General features: G+C 44.3%; 1 protein-coding gene across 3 annotated transcripts in view; it reads right to left on the minus strand.

Moving 5' to 3' along the window:
* The window catches only part of RPN2 (ribophorin II), a 48,267-nt gene that overhangs the window by 12,905 nt on the left and 19,526 nt on the right, over positions 1-15,836 (minus strand). For all 3 annotated transcript variants that reach the window (XM_060230909.1, XM_060230910.1, XM_060230908.1), the window contains exons 9-11: positions 15,166-15,271; positions 7,718-7,809; positions 1,060-1,174 (exon numbers count right to left, since the gene is read on the minus strand). In XM_060230909.1, the coding sequence (XP_060086892.1) occupies positions 1,060-1,174; positions 7,718-7,809; positions 15,166-15,271 (313 nt within the window). The remainder of the gene's footprint in view (positions 1-1,059; positions 1,175-7,717; positions 7,810-15,165; positions 15,272-15,836) is intronic.

Consider the following 15,836-nt stretch of genomic DNA (forward strand, 5'->3'; position numbering starts at 1 on the left):
ATATAAGCGCAACAAAGCTTGGAAGCTAAGCAGGTTGTCTATGGTCAGAACTTGGATGGCAGACCAGGCCACTGAGGAAGACCAGGATTTCTGCACAGAGAAAGGCAATAGCAAACCATCTCTGCTCGTTTCTTACCTTGAGAACTCCATGAGGGGTCACCATGAGCTGGCTGCAGCTTGATGGCACTAAATAACTAGGGGTGAGCATCTGCATCTTCTTGAGTCAAAAATATTCCCTATATTTCAGCATCCCAAATGTATCTGGAATTTTCTGGGGAAATGGGGTGGGGTGGGGGAATCCAGCTGGTTTAAAGGAACTACAGGAAAGAGTGGGGAAACAGCTGAGAGGTGGGAGCCCTGCGGAGCTGTTTTGCCTCATCTTGGGTTTATTGAATCTGGAAAAATCCCATATCCTAATACTCTGCCAGTATTGAGATCCAGGATTTTTTGAAAATCCCAAATTTTGGGGGTCCAATAGACCCAAACCCAACCCTCCCCCCCAAAAAAAACCCCAGGGGGACAACCCTGCACACCCCTATTTATAACTATTTAATTATGGATATAACATGGCTGCTGCTTTGAAATTAAATTGTTCTGCTGCATTTCAACACTGTGATATTACTGATTTTTAAAAAAATTGTTAATGGTCTGAGTGCCATGGGGGAAGGCAGCCAAATAAATAAACAAAGGCAGCAGTGGTTGAGAAGAGACCTCCCTCTGAGGCCTTGTGGAGATGATGCCAGAAAAAGTGTTCAAAAAATCCCATATGAGGAATCTTCTTATGTAAGCAGCTATATGTTTTGCCTGAACTATGTCATGAATAATAAAACTTTTGATATAGCACATCACAAAAATAAAATAAATTACATTCCCTGCCTCCATATACTTGGGTGAGGGGAGTAAGACATTTATCTATAATTTTCCTGCCACCATCCAATTTAGAACAAATCCATCAGATGGTTTTTAAAACCTCAGAAATCTTTTCCCTAAAGGCACCCTGCCAAACATGTCTCTGTAGTTATCAACCAGAGGACAAGATAATTACATGATCAGGCTAACCTGGTGAGGGATGAGTTCTGCTCCAGTGTTCACATCTACCAGCTGGAAGGACAGGGCAAAATTCTGATGGCTGTCAGCAGTAAAGGAGCCTTTAGCTTTGGCTGGGTAAGTTACTCTAAAAGAAAAATGAAACACAGAACTGCTGTTTACAAGCTGGACCACAAGAGAAATTAATACTGATTGCATGACAAGAGAGCAAGTAACAGATTTACAGCACAATGCTATGGAGAGTTATTCTAGCCTAAACCCACTGAAATCAATGGGTTTAGACTAGAGGTAACTCTGCAAAGGACTGCACTGTTAAGATTCCAAGAATACACTGATAGCACTTTTATTTCCACCACATGCATTTTGCACATGATTCGCCCACTGTTATATACCCACAGGGTATATCCAGAAGCCCAACACACATTGGATCCTTTCAGATCAGCTGCTGAAGGGATCTGATTCTAAATGGCTGATAATAACTAGCCTTTGTTGGGAAGAAGGAGGTTATGTAAATCTAGTCTAAGTAGAAAATGCATTTAACATGCTGACTGTTTTGATCTTGCTAAAACAGACACTAGATAATGTTAAAAACAAACACACAAAAACCTTGCACAAGCTTAATTCAGTGATCACCGAGAAGATTAGGGAAAGGATGTTGGAACTCAGTCCTAAAATGGCTGACTGACTCCATCTTAGTAATAGTAATGTTGTTTCTGCAATGTCATGCTGAGTCATGCTGCATCATGATCCAGCTGTTACCTGTTACTGAGGTAAGGTGGGATGACCTCACCTGTAATTAGGCTTTGTGCTGACTCACAGAGCTGATGCAACCCTGATGATTGGTACGTGTACTTAGGGAAGCTCAGTGAGCCTGCTCAGTCTGCCTGTAAGGATTGTGGGTTCTGTGAGGCTCTCAGTCTGGGTGGCAGCGATCACTGCTGGTGTTGGATCCTATGCTACTGTGCTTGGATCGTGCTGTGTATACTTACTGCTGTATACTGTTATCTACTGAAGTGTGTACTGATTACTGTGTATGACCTTGGCCTGGCAACGACTCTGAATATTGGATACTATCCTGGTAAATATATCTACCATTGAATACAGCTGTTTCTCTTGTCTATTAATTCCTGTGTTTTGCCTGTCCCTCTCCTTCAGCTCTTCTGCTGCGTGCAAAATACTCTAACATTGGTTCTGGGCCCAGAGCTCCCAGTGTTTCTAGAGGTGCTGCTGTTCTGAAGACAGAGGAGGCAACACAGTGTTTTGGAAGAGACGGAGGCAGACTGCCAAGTTGCCCAGGTGTCCAGTGATAAGTAGCAGAGATGGAAGCTGCAAATGTTGTTTCCTTCTCTGGGCTCAGCATTACTAAGCTGAACGGGACTAACTATGCTACGTGGTCCCAGAAGGTCAGTCTGTTATTAAAGCACCAAGAGCTGTGGGAGGTGGTGGCTGCTCCTATCAGTAGCCCGGAGGGTGAAGAGGAGGCTGCTGAGGAGGCAGAGGAAGCTGCTGAGGACAGAAAAGCTGTAGACCTTTTGCGTAAAAAGGATGTTAAGGCTTTGTCTTTAATAGGTCTTTCTCTAGATGACTCCCAGCTGGTGCATATAGCAGGACTGGAGAAGGCTCATGACTGCTGGAATGCTTTGAAGGAAATTTACGTCCGAGGAACTGTCGGTTCTCAGATTCGTTTGGTGAGGAAGCTTCTGCATACCAGGCTGGCAGCTAATGCTGATATGTTATCTCATATAGAGTCTATGCGTAGGATGTTTCTAGAGCTAAGAGAGCATAACCAAATGTTTTCTGAATCACAGGAGGTGTGCATACTTTTAAGTTCCTTAGATGCATCATATGACGCTGTGATAACGAGCCTGGAGGGTTTGCCTGAGACAGGGTTGACCATGAACGTCGTAACTGGACGGCTTCTTGATGAATATGGCAAGAGACAGTCCAATTCCTCTCTACGTGCAGAGAAAAAGCCTGTCTGTAAGCCAGAGAGGGGCAGTGGATTTACTGTTAAGGAGGATCCTGACTGTCAAACAGGTAATGTAATGGCTGTAAGGAAGAAATGCTTCCGGTGTGGCTCATCTAAACATTTGTTTAGGAATTGTCAAGGCCAGAAAGGGAAAGAGAGACGGTCTGAAAAGAGGTCAGCTGCTGATAAGAGTGGTAATGTGCATCTCGTTACTACTGGTAAGTCAACTAACCACACTCAATCTTTCCTAATTGACAGCGGAGCGTCGGAGAACCTCTGTAGAGAGAGGAGTTTGTTTACTTCTTACACACCTGTTGATAATCAGTCTGTTGTTTTGGCAGATGGAGTTAAAGCAACTGTTTTTGGCAGAGGGAAAGTGTTCCTGCCAAGCCTAAGGAAGGAGCTGCTTATGGGTTTTGTTCCTTCACTTAAGATGAATCTGCTGTCTGTGTCTGCTCTGTGCAGGGAAGGTTTCAAACTGCAATTTGACACCTCGTGCTGTGAGCTGAGGACCAGTGACGGTGTGTGTGTAAAGGCAATGCTGAAGGAAGATTTATACTTCTTGCATACCAAGGTACAAACGTGTAATAACGTCTGTGTGAATAAACCAGTGCATGATAATTGCTGTCATCTTTTACACAGGAAATTAGGCCATGCTGGTTTTCCTGCTCTAAAGAAGACTGTGGAACAGGCAGAAGGCCTTAGTCTTAAACCTTGCAAGGAATTTCTTGACTGTGAAATCTGCAAGCTTGTGAAGTCTACAAAAGCTCCTGTGCGTACTCCAAGTAAATTTACTAGTAAAAAACCTCTTGACCTAGTGTTCTTAGACCTGATAGGGCCCTTTAAGGAGTCAGTGGGCGGGGCCAAATATGTCTTAAGTATAGAAGATCACTATTCAAGGTATGGTTTTGTTTACCTGTTGAAAGCTAAAACTGAAACCTTTCAAAATATGCAGAATTGGCTAAGGTTTGTTAAGAGAAAAACTGGGAATGTGCCTGCATGCATTCTTTCTGATAGAGGCTCGGAATTTGTTAATAAACGTTTTCAAAGTTTATTTGCAGAGCTTGGGATTGAGCACCGTTTGACTGCTCCGTACAGACCTACCCATAATGCTTTTTGTGAGAGAAGAGGCCGTACATTGCAAGACATGTGCCAGTGTATGTTACGTGATGCAGATATGCCCTGGAGATTTTGGGCAGAGGCTATGTGCTGTGCCAACTACAACCTGAACAGAGTTTGGTGTTCATCTACTGGCAAAATACCAGCAAGCCTATGGCATGACAAGGTAACTAACTTGGCAAATTTGCATGTATTTGGAGTTACAGCTTTTGTTCATATTCCTCAACAGCTCAGACGTAAAGGCCAACTGAAGGCTAGACGTATGAGGTTTCTCGGGTATGAGAGAAACGGGAGCTGTTATCGTTTTGGCACGCTCGACAGTCGTGAGGTGGTGATTAGTGCTTCAGCCACGTTTCTGGAGAGATCAGAGGGCTGGGATCGTTGCACCCAATCGCCAGCGTTCTGTCCTGAGGATGACCAAGGAATCCGGTTACAAGTCAGCTCGATGCCTAGCAACCCAGAGGAGGGAGAGGCGGCTGAGTTAACCCCAAAAGAAGAGATGCCTGACGAGGAGGAGACGGATATGATGCCTACCAGTGAGGAATTATCCAGGAGGAATGTGCCAACTGATGAGCCTGCATTGAGGAGATCTACACGTGAAAGAAGAGCTCCTGAGAGATTTAGTCCTGTAATGTCTGCTATACATGAGCCTGAGAAATATACTGACATTTTCTCTTTGTCCAAGGAAGAGCAGTGTAACTGGAAGGCTGCTATGGACGATGAACTTTCTTCCCTGAAACGTTTAAATGTTTATGTTGAGACTGATACTGTACCTGCTGGTGTAAAACCCATAGGCAGTAGATGAGTATACAAGGTGAAAACAGACCAGTCTGGGGGAAAAAAGTATAAGGCGAGGCTTGTAGCACAAGGTTGCAGACAGACTAATGAGACTTATGACGAAGTGTTTGCTCCAACGTTAAAAAGCAGTTCACTTCTGACTGCGTTAACTGTGGCAGCCAGAGAAAAACTCCATTTTACCCATTTGGATGTCTGTGTGGCATACCTAAATGCAAATTTATTTAAAGAGACCAGAGGGTATTCCTGGTACTGGAAAGGGATACTGGTTGCTTAATAAGAGCTTGTATGGTCTAAAGCAAAGTGGTCATCAATGGTCAAAATGCCTAGTGGGTACACTTAAACAGCTTGGGTTTACCCAGAGCATTGCTGATCCATGTGTGTTTACCAAGGGAAGTGGTGAAACAAGATGTATTGTTCTTACTTTTGTGGATGACTTGGGGATTCTAACCAAGACAAAGAAACAAACAGATGATATTGTTTCAGCCTTAAGTAAGAAGTTTAAACTGAGAAATCTTGGTACTGTACAGACCTATGTGGGTGTAGATATTGCAAAAACTACACAAGGTTTTAAACTGTCACAAAAACCTAAAATCATAGATTTGTTGGACAAGTACAAGATGACTGATTGCAAAACTGTTTCAACCCCTATGGTGACTGGCTTTGTAAATGATGTTACTGATAGCCCACCATGTAATGTTGAAATGTACAGGTTGTTAATTGGTAGTCTGAGCTATATCAGTAATTGGACACGGCCAGACATATCAGTAGCCTGTAATCTGTTGGCAAGAGCTACCCAGAACCCTAAGCAGAATCACTGGATTGCTGCTAAGCGAGTGTTGAGATATTTAAAGAACACTGCAGACTGGTGTCTTTATATCGAACCTAGGGGGGAGCTAGCACTGAAAGTCTATACAGATGCAAGTTTTGCAAGTGACTGTGAAACCAGAAAGTCAACAACAGGTCTTTCCATATATTTGGGAGAGGTGTTAGTATGCTGGAAGACACAAAAGCAGCGTGTGGTTGCCTTGTCCACCACAGAAGCAGAGTTCTGCGCCCTTTCTACCGCTTGTACTGAGGTAGAATGGTTTAGACAGCTACTAAAGGACCTGCATATAGAGGCAGAGAAGCCTGTTGAAGTTCTGGAAGACAATCAAGCTGTGATTGAGATTGCAAAAGCAGAAGGAGTAAAGACAAGGAATAGATACACTGACATAAGGTACCAGAATGTCAGATCTTGTATCATGGAAGGGTTGATAAACATAAGGTATTGTGATACTGGCCACAATACAGCAGATATGTTTACGAAACCCCAGACTATGGAAAAACATAATGAGCACTGTAAAAGACTCGGATTGAGAAACGAACAGAACTATTAAGAGGAGAATGTTGGAACTCAGTCCTAAAATGGCTGACTGACTCCATCTTAGTAATAGTAATGTTGTTTCTGCAATGTCATGCTGAGTCATGCTGCATCATGATCCAGCTGTTACCTGTTACTGAGGTAAGGTGGGATGACCTCACCTGTAATTAGGCTTTGTGCTGACTCACAGAGCTGATGCAACCCTGATGATTGGTACGTGTACTTAGGGAAGCTCAGTGAGCCTGCTCAGTCTGCCTGTAAGGATTGTGGGTTCTGTGAGGCTCTCAGTCTGGGTGGCAGCGATCACTGCTGGTGTTGGATCCTATGCTACTGTGCTTGGATCGTGCTGTGTATACTTACTGCTGTATACTGTTATCTACTGAAGTGTGTACTGATTACTGTGTATGACCTTGGCCTGGCAACGACTCTGAATATTGGATACTATCCTGGTAAATATATCTACCATTGAATACAGCTGTTTCTCTTGTCTATTAATTCCTGTGTTTTGCCTGTCCCTCTCCTTCAGCTCTTCTGCTGCGTGCAAAATACTCTAACAAAGGATGGTGGCTCAGTGGTAGAGCATCTGCTTGGGAAGCAGAAGGTCCCAGGTTCAATCCCCGGCATCTCCAAAAAAGGGTCCAGGCAAATAGGTGTGAAAAACCTCAGCTTGAGACCCTGGAGAGGCGCTGCCAGTCTGAGAAGACAATACTGACTTTGATGGACCAAAGGTCTGATTCAGTATAAGGCAGCTTCATATGTTCATAAGTCAGTGGGATGATCTTAAACTCAGAACAGGTAAAGAAGGAACAAAAGAAAGATGTAAGTTCAGGGGAATGAACTGGAGGGGAGAAGTGGGTAGCTGGAGAAAAGGGAATAGTCAGCAGAATCCAGATGGGAAAATCTGGCTGGGATGCTGGAAGGAGGGAACAAGAGGAAAAGACAAGGGGAGGTGCCTAATAATTAGGAAGGACCTTCAGTCACAAGGAGATTTCTCTCCTCCTCTCTCTATGCATAAGTTACCTGAGTGGAGAAGGCTGTGCTCTTTCTTCTGCCTTTGGGCATTTTGTGTGAACAGGACTGCCTCCCTCCCTCTCGACATTCAACCAGGAGGCCTGATCCTTTCACTTTGCACACTTGAGAAGAAAGGGAAGGGTTTGGGTGGACAGGCAAGTGCAGATGCTCTTTGCTAGACTACATGGCTTGTCCTTCAAAAATGTTGCAGGGTTGATTCCTCTTAACATAAGTATCTACCAAGTGTTTTAAGTAAGTGTATCTATCAAATACTGTCAACATAAAGAAGTGCAGCACAGACAGCAGAAGAACTGGCTTGTGTCAATTCTCCACCCCCCTCCATCGTGAAGGCAAGCAACTGACACTCACAGGGGCTGTTTTTTAGCATTGGGTTGCGTTTGCTGGTATTTTACCTGGTAGTTTTTGGTGCAATGCTCTGATCTTTGTCCACAGTAAAAAGATCCACATTTGCAATGCCAACTTCTGTTGAGACCTTGACTTTCAACTGCAGGAAAACACAAGAAGTTATTGATGGGTGATGATGAGTTTCACATATGGTCTAGTGTTGAGTGCCAATATTCCACCTCAATGACAAAATGAGCCACAAGGTTGCTTTCTGCTTGCTGTTTTTAGCAGAAGCACCTGACCCATTCCATTATACTATCATGAGACCTAAAAACATGATCATTTTCTTATATGTATCCACAAAACAAAGACAGGATTGTACAAAAATCTAACTAGAACAAAAATAACCTAAATAAATGCTAAGGTCTAAAATTTGTTCAAATGATACCACCCTGCAAAGATACTATAAACAGCACTGTCAAACTAATCAATCATGCAAATTTTATTTGTACTATTCCTGTTTAGTAGCTTGGATTAAATCTGTCCTAATATTAAGGGTTTACACCTTTTCCCAGGGGTGTGGGCTCCCTCCGGGTGTCCTGCCCCCCAGGGAAAGTGTATGCACAATACATCACCTCTCCTTTCCCGGTGTAGTGAACGCCGCGTGGTCACTGTCTGGCTATGCCTGGCAGATGGTCACTGCAATGGCCTCTCCTACATTACTGCATCCATGGCAACACCTTCTCGCTGGTCCCCCCTCTTTTTCACAAAGTTTGCCACGTCATGGTGCGACTGAATGTCCGGCAGTATAACCGGATGGGCAGGCTGGGCTCACCAACCTCGCCAGCCAAGAGAAGGAAACTCTAACAGCAAACCCGAGCAGACAGAGCTCGTTAATGTAACACCTACCACCTGGAGGACTCGCTGCTGGTGTCCTGGCTTACTGGGCCATGGCAGATGACCCAAAGGTGAAAGGGTGGAGCCAGTACTGCGCACACTGTGCTTCACCTAAAAATTCCTCTGCGCAGGCCTGAAGGGCATATCCACATCCACAACCCACAACATACCAAGTCCTGCAGCGATGAGCAAGGGGCGAAACGGCATGTGGAAGACGCCACTGGAAGCCGCAGTCCCGATGCTGATGCTGACCCGGAGACGAAAGCATTTTTCGGCAGCACCCTGAACGACCAAGCAGCCTTATTTAGGGACAGCACTGCTTGCTCCGCATGGAGAGGGGCTTAGAAAAGGTGGCCTAAACAAAGCTCATCTCCTCCCCCCCCCCCAAGTTGGCTAGCCGCGGTCAACGGGCATCCTTATTTGCGGTCAAAAAATAACAACAAAGAAAAGGCATGCACCTGCCTCACAAAGTGTGCAAAGACTAAAGTTTGCGTGTTGGAACATCAGAACCATGCTTGACACAGTAGACAGTGGTCGCCCTGAACGACGCTCTGCTCTAGTTGCCCACGAACTTCTCACGTTGAATATCGACATAGCAGCTCTCAGTGAGGTCCGTCTCCCTAAGGAAGGTAGTCTTCAAGAACACGGTGCTGGCTATACCCTCTACTGGTCGGGTAAGTCAAAGGCTGAGAGCCGCCTTTCTGGCGTTGGCTTCATGGTCAGGAACTCCATTGCCTCCAAACTTGAAAACCTGCCAACAGGTCAATCAGATCGCATCATGTCCATACGCCTCCCACTTCAAAATAAGCAGCATGCAACACTTTTCAGTGTGTATGCTCCAACTCTTCAAGCAGATCCTGCAGAAAAGAACAAGTTCTATGCTGATCTACGCAACCTCGTATGGAAGACCCCTACAGAGGACAAGGTGATCATCCTTGGCGACTTTAATGCCAGAGTAGGTAAAGTCTCGGAAGCCTGGAAAGGAGTACTTGGCAAACACGGCATTGGCAACTGCAATGATAACGGGCGCCTCCTACTAGAATTCTGCATGGAGCATCAGCTCACCATTACCAACACTATCTTCCAGCAGAAGAACAGTCTGAAGACAACCTGGATGCACCCACCGTCCAAGCATTGGCACCTTATTGACTACATTCTGGTGCGCCAGAGAGACCTTCGAGATGTCTTACACACCCGAGTAATGCCCAGTGCGGAATGTCATACGGATCATCGTCTTGTACGCTGCAATCTCCGTCTTCACTTTAAACCCACACCCAGGAGAGGAGGTATCCCTTGGAGGAAGTTTCAGGTTGGCAGCCTTCAGTCAGCCGAAGTTAAAGCAGGCTTCCAGGCAAAACTCCAGACAAGAATTGAGGACCCCAGTTGCCCCATAGACCCTTCTCCAGAACCACTCTGGGAACACCTAAAAACTACCATCCTGTTAATCTCTGAAGAAGTCCTCGGGTTCTCCACTAAGAAGAACAAGGACTGGTTTGACGAGAACAATCAAGAGATCCAAGAATTACTGGCGAAAAAGAGATCTGCCTACCAAGCACATCTTGCTCAGCCCTCCTGTCCCGGGAAAAAAGCAACCTTTCGCGCTGCATGTAGCAACCTCCAGCGCAAGCTTCGAGACATTCAGAACGAGTGGTGTACCAAGCTTGCAGAGAGAACTCAGCTGTGTGCAGACACTGGAGATCTAAGAGGGTTCTACGAAGCCCTGAAGGCAGTATATGGCCCATCATATCAGGCTCAGAGTCCCTTGCGTAGTGCAGACGGCCAAGTGCTCCTCACAGACAAGGCATCTATACTGAACCGGTGGTCGGAGTATTTTCAGGTTCCCTTCAGTGCCAACCGCGTAGTTCAAGACTCAGCAATCCACCTCACCCCACTTCAACCAGTGAAAACAGAGTTGGACGAGATTCCCACCCTAGAAGAGACTGTTAAAGCCATCAAGCAACTGAAAAGTGGCAAGGCAGCGGGAGTTGATGGAATCCCACCAGAGATCTGGAAGCATGGGGGCATAGTACTACATAGCACATTTCACAAAGTACTTGTCACCTGCTGGGAACAAGGCAAACTACCTCAGGACTTTCGCGATGCAATCATCATCACTCTACATAAGAACAAAGGGGAAAAGTCAGACTGCTCCAACTACCGATACTGTTAGCAGGAAAGGCCTGTGGCAAATCTTGGAACATTTAGGATGTCCCCCAAGGTTCCTCAGCATGATCATCCAGCTACATGAAGACCAGCGAGGCCAAGTCAGACACTGCAACGATCTCTTGGAGCCCTTCCCAATAGGCACAGGTGTAAAGCAAGGTTGTGTTCTCGTGCCAACTCTCTTTACGATCTTCAGCATGATGGTTCAAAGAGCCGCAGTAGATTTAGATGATGACGATGGTGTCTACATCCGCTATCGTACCGATGGCAGCCTGTTCAACCTGAGGCGACTAAAGGCCCACTCCAAGACAATGGAAAAACTTATCCGAGAGCTACTGTTTGCTGATGATGCTGCACTTGTCTCCCACTCGGTATCAGCTCTGCAGCATATGACGTCCTGCTTTGCAGAGGCTGCCAAGCTATTCGGCCTAGAAGTTAGTCTGAAGAAGACAGAAGTTCTCCACCAGCCTGCGCCCCAGGAAGATTATCACCCTCCCTGCATCACTGTGGGTGAAACAGTTTTGAAGACAGTCCAGCAGTTTAGCTACCTGGGGTGCATCATCTCCTCAGACGCCAAGATCGACAAGGAGATTGACAACAGGATGGCAAAGGCTAACCGTGCGTTTGGCTGACTGCACAAAAGAGTGTGGAGCAACAAGCATCTGAAAAAAGGCACAAAGATCAATGTTTACAAAGCGGTTGTGATGACAACCTTTAACTACGGCTCCGAATCGTGGGTTTTATACTGTCATCACCTGCGACTCCTTGAGCGCTTTCATCAGCGCTGCCTTCGCACCATCCTCAACATCCATTGGAGTGACTTTGTGACCAACACTGAAGTCCTCAAGCGGGTGGAGGTTACAAGCATCGAGGCACTGCTGTTGAAGACGCAGCTGCACTGGGTAGGGCATATTTCCAGAATGGAAAACCACCGCCTTCCCAAGATTGCCCTGTATGGCGAACTTTCCACTGGCCATCGAAAAAGAGGGGCGCCAAAGAAGAGGTACAAGGACTCCCTGAAGAAATCCCTTGGTACCTGTTGCATCAACCATCACCAGTGGTCTGACCTAGCCTCAGATCGCAAAGCATGGAGGCATACCATCCACCAGGCTGTCTCTTCCTTTGAGAACACACGCATAGCTGGTCTTGAGGACAAAAGGAGATTGAGGAAGAATCGCACTGCTACAGCACCAACCCTAAATCAGACTTTTCCCTGCAGCCACTGTGGCCGGACCTGCCTGTCCCGCATTGGTCTTGTCAGCCACCAGTGAGCCTGCAGCAGACGTGGACTACTGCACCTTTCTTAAATCTTCGTTTGTGAAGTGAAGCCGAGAGAGAGAGACACCTTTTGCCCTTTATACATTAGCATCTGAAATCGGGTATTCTTTCCCTTTTATGTGAAATTAAGCAACATGAATCACGAAATCCAGAATTTGAGTTTTCACGATGCAGTTATAATCACACAGCCTTCCTCCACACCAGCAGTCCATGTGGTATACTACAATCCCCTACTAATAAATCAGGCTTTTGATAACAAGTTGGAGTAACTTTCTGCTCTCAAATGACTGCTACAGGCCAAAAGTCAAGCCAATGCATTTTCTTGGAAAATGAAGTAAAACCCTGAATACAGAGACAGACCCTCAAAATGCTAAAATCCCAACTAAGGAGAATGAAATACGCATTTTGATTCCAACCCTGAAACAACAGATATGGAACCAGCGTCAGCCCCAATGAACCTTCTCTTTCTGAACTAGCTAACTTCTTTTTCTTCAGGGTGTACTTGTACATTACCATTTTTACATTCGGGAGTATGTGTGCTCTTACACACATACGCACACAATTTTAAAGTCAGGAAACACAACCTTTCTGCACAGCTCTAACCTCCAGTTAAAAACTTGGAAACATTAAGTGCAATTAATGGTAATGGCAGCCTCTAAAAAGCATCTCTCCTGATAGCTTTCCACAGTACCAAGCTGGCTTATTAACAGGCCCTGTTCACGCCAGGCCATCAGCATTAATGCACTCCCCCCACAGAGTTTGCACATCACCATCAATTCCTTTCTGATGTTTTAGGGGAAATTATCACTCCAATTACCACACTGGCTTTGATATGCGAGGCAAAGGTCACTGCTTGTAAACAAGTGCTGCCTCCCAGCTTCTCAAAACTGGCAGAACAGTAAGACTTAAATGTAAATTTTTCTATTGAAAAGTCAATCAGGGGCAAAAAAAGAGGAACACCCAAAGGAAACAGCAATTTTAAAAAAAACAAACAAATCACCACAGCAACAATTGCATCCACCTGCCATTTCTGTGAGTTCTGGAATGGCTTTGAAAAAGTGAAAGGGGGAAAAACAAAATCTGCAGGAAAAATAAAGCAGGTACTTCTGCTTGGTATATCAAGATGCAACCATTTTTAAAGAAAAGCAACTGCCCTTCCTTTCTTTTGCTCTGTGTACCATGTATTAAAATCTGAACAGAATTCCTAAAATATTTTAATAGGGCTGTGGAGATGCCTTTGTATCCTGCACACTACCAAGAGCATTGTTCTAGGTTTCCTTCATGAGGCATTTACTAACAATAGTAATATATAACCATAATTTCTGAACTAGCTAACTTCTTTTTCTTCAGGGTGTACTTGTACATTACCATTTTTACATATATATTACATTATACAATAGTAATATATAACCATATATAACCATATATAGGAGGGAAGTTCAACAGCTGTCCCTTTGGTGTAAAGTAAATAATCTTATTTTTAATATAAGTAAGACGAAGGAAATTATAGTGGATTACAGGAAGAGTAGTTTGGGCATCCAGCCGTTGTTTATTGATGGTGTTATGGTAGAACAGGTGACAGAATGGAAGTTTCTGGGAATTACCATGAAACAAGATCTAACATGGGGGGCAAATACTTTAGCTCTAGAGAAAAAGGCCCAGCAACGACTATACTACTTAAGACTCTTAAGATCACTACAACTGTCAGGGAGTCTGCTGGTTGCCTTTTATCGTAGTTCCATTGAGAGCATTTTATCTTATTGCCTCTGCGCGTGGTTTGGGAGCTGCACGGAAGCAGAGAGAAGGGTGCTCCAAAGAGTGACGAGAAGAGCACAAAAGATTTGCGGATGTTCTCTCCCCTCATTGGTGGATCTGTATAATATGGGATGTAAAAGGAAGATACAAATGATCCTAAGGGACCCTTCACATCTGGGCCATTTGCTATTTGAGATCTTACCGTCAGGTAGACGATATAGAGTGTTGAAGGCTAGGACAAACAGATTTAAGGACAGTTTCTATCCAAGTGCTGTGGTTAGGTTAAATGCAGGGTTATGAAGGATTATCTGTTTTAGATGTATTTAAATATGTGTGTTTGATGTGTTGGTATGTTTGTGGAAGAGCACCTCATTTCGTTGCTCTCTTTTTGTGGAGAACAATGACAATAAATCTATCTATCTATCTATCTATCTATCTATCTATCTATCTATCTATCTATCTATCTATCTATCTATCTATCTATCTATCTATCTATCTATCTATCTAATCCTGGATAGTACAACTCTTGCTACTAAATTGTTTGTGCAATGGCACACTCATAATGCAAAAGCAGCAAATAGATGTAAACTGGAAGGAGGAGGAGGAAGAAGAGATTGGATTTACACCCTGCCCTTTACTACCCAAAGAAGTCTCAGAGCAGCTTACGATCTCCTTTTTCTTTCCCTCCCCACAACAAACAAGGTAGGTGAAGCTGAGAGAGCTCTCCCAGAACAGCTTTGTGAAAACTTGTGACTGACTTAAGGTCACATCAGCAGGTGCATGTAGAGAAGTGGGGAATCAAACTCAGTTCTCCCAAATGAGTCTGTGCAGTTAATCGCTATACCAAACTGGCTCTCAGGGTAAGAACCAAATAAGATTAAGAGAGATGCAGGATTTCACAATCTGGGCTAGTAGTGAGGGCAGAGGTAACATAATGGTGGGGTGGGAGAGAAGACCTGCTGGGAACAGCACACAATTTAGAGAGTGTAAGGCTTTTCAGAAGAGAACTAGGCAAGCTATTTCACTTGAAGTTTCTGCCTAGGTTACCAGACAGTTTCCCTGTTCCGTTGCCTCAAAGAAGGCTCTGTAGCCAAAGGCAGGAACTACAATACCAAAAGCTTTCTTCATGCTCTGCATTAACTCTGTATCAGGACATGCTGAGTAACGTCAGAGACACCACAACAAACTGCTAACTGTTCCCTATAAATAACTTCCTGGACTGGATAACTCTTTTGAAGGTAAGTGGATAACCCAGATTTGAGGACATCCTCTGAGAACAAGTTCTATATGGCCATAGTGCATCCTGACGTATAGAAGAAGCAAAAAAGCAAGAACTCAGTGCAAGGAATCCTGTTTTCAGCTAAAGTGATTTAAAGAAACAACTACTTCACAAACTGAAAATGGAATCAAAACTTATACCCACCTCAACTTTGTTGGCGATAAATCTACTATCCCCGTCAACACTGATTGCAAAATCATAGTAGCCACTGGCAGGCTTGACACTCATGAAGTTCAGCTCAAAGACATCTCTGTTAATTACAAATAGGAGTAAGATGGCAGGAACTGTATCTGTCTGTGTCTGACAATGATTAAAGGGCATTAGAGGCTGGGGCATATGCAATATAGTGTGCAAAAATAGAAGTGGCCAGATATCATTTCAAAGAGGAAAAATATGGATTCAAATGCCATTGCCGAGGAATATTCTAAAAAAGGCAGAGTCACTAACTAGCACAATATCACCATGATCATGTTGTGTGTACTCGCTTCTGTGCTAAGGAATCCAAAATTCTAGATTCAGAGTGAGGACAACAACCACTTATGCATAGATCTGTGTGACATCATTTATCACTCCAAAAACTCACAATTTGAAACAGACAATATGGGGGGAGGGGACTGTGTACACAATACAGAGAACGTTGATTATTTATTTAAAATGTTTCTATCCTAACTTATCTTCTCAGACACAAGATGGATTAAGTTGTTGAGATTTGACTATACTGAAACAACAGTCCTTAATAATAAGACACCCCGCCCCCTCTGATTAATAGAGGTTCCTCCTCTGTGCACTGCAAGACAAAAATACTGGAAAAAAAC

This window comes from Heteronotia binoei, chromosome 2 (assembly GCF_032191835.1).
Source record: "Heteronotia binoei isolate CCM8104 ecotype False Entrance Well chromosome 2, APGP_CSIRO_Hbin_v1, whole genome shotgun sequence".
Lineage (NCBI taxonomy): Eukaryota > Metazoa > Chordata > Lepidosauria > Squamata > Gekkonidae > Heteronotia > Heteronotia binoei.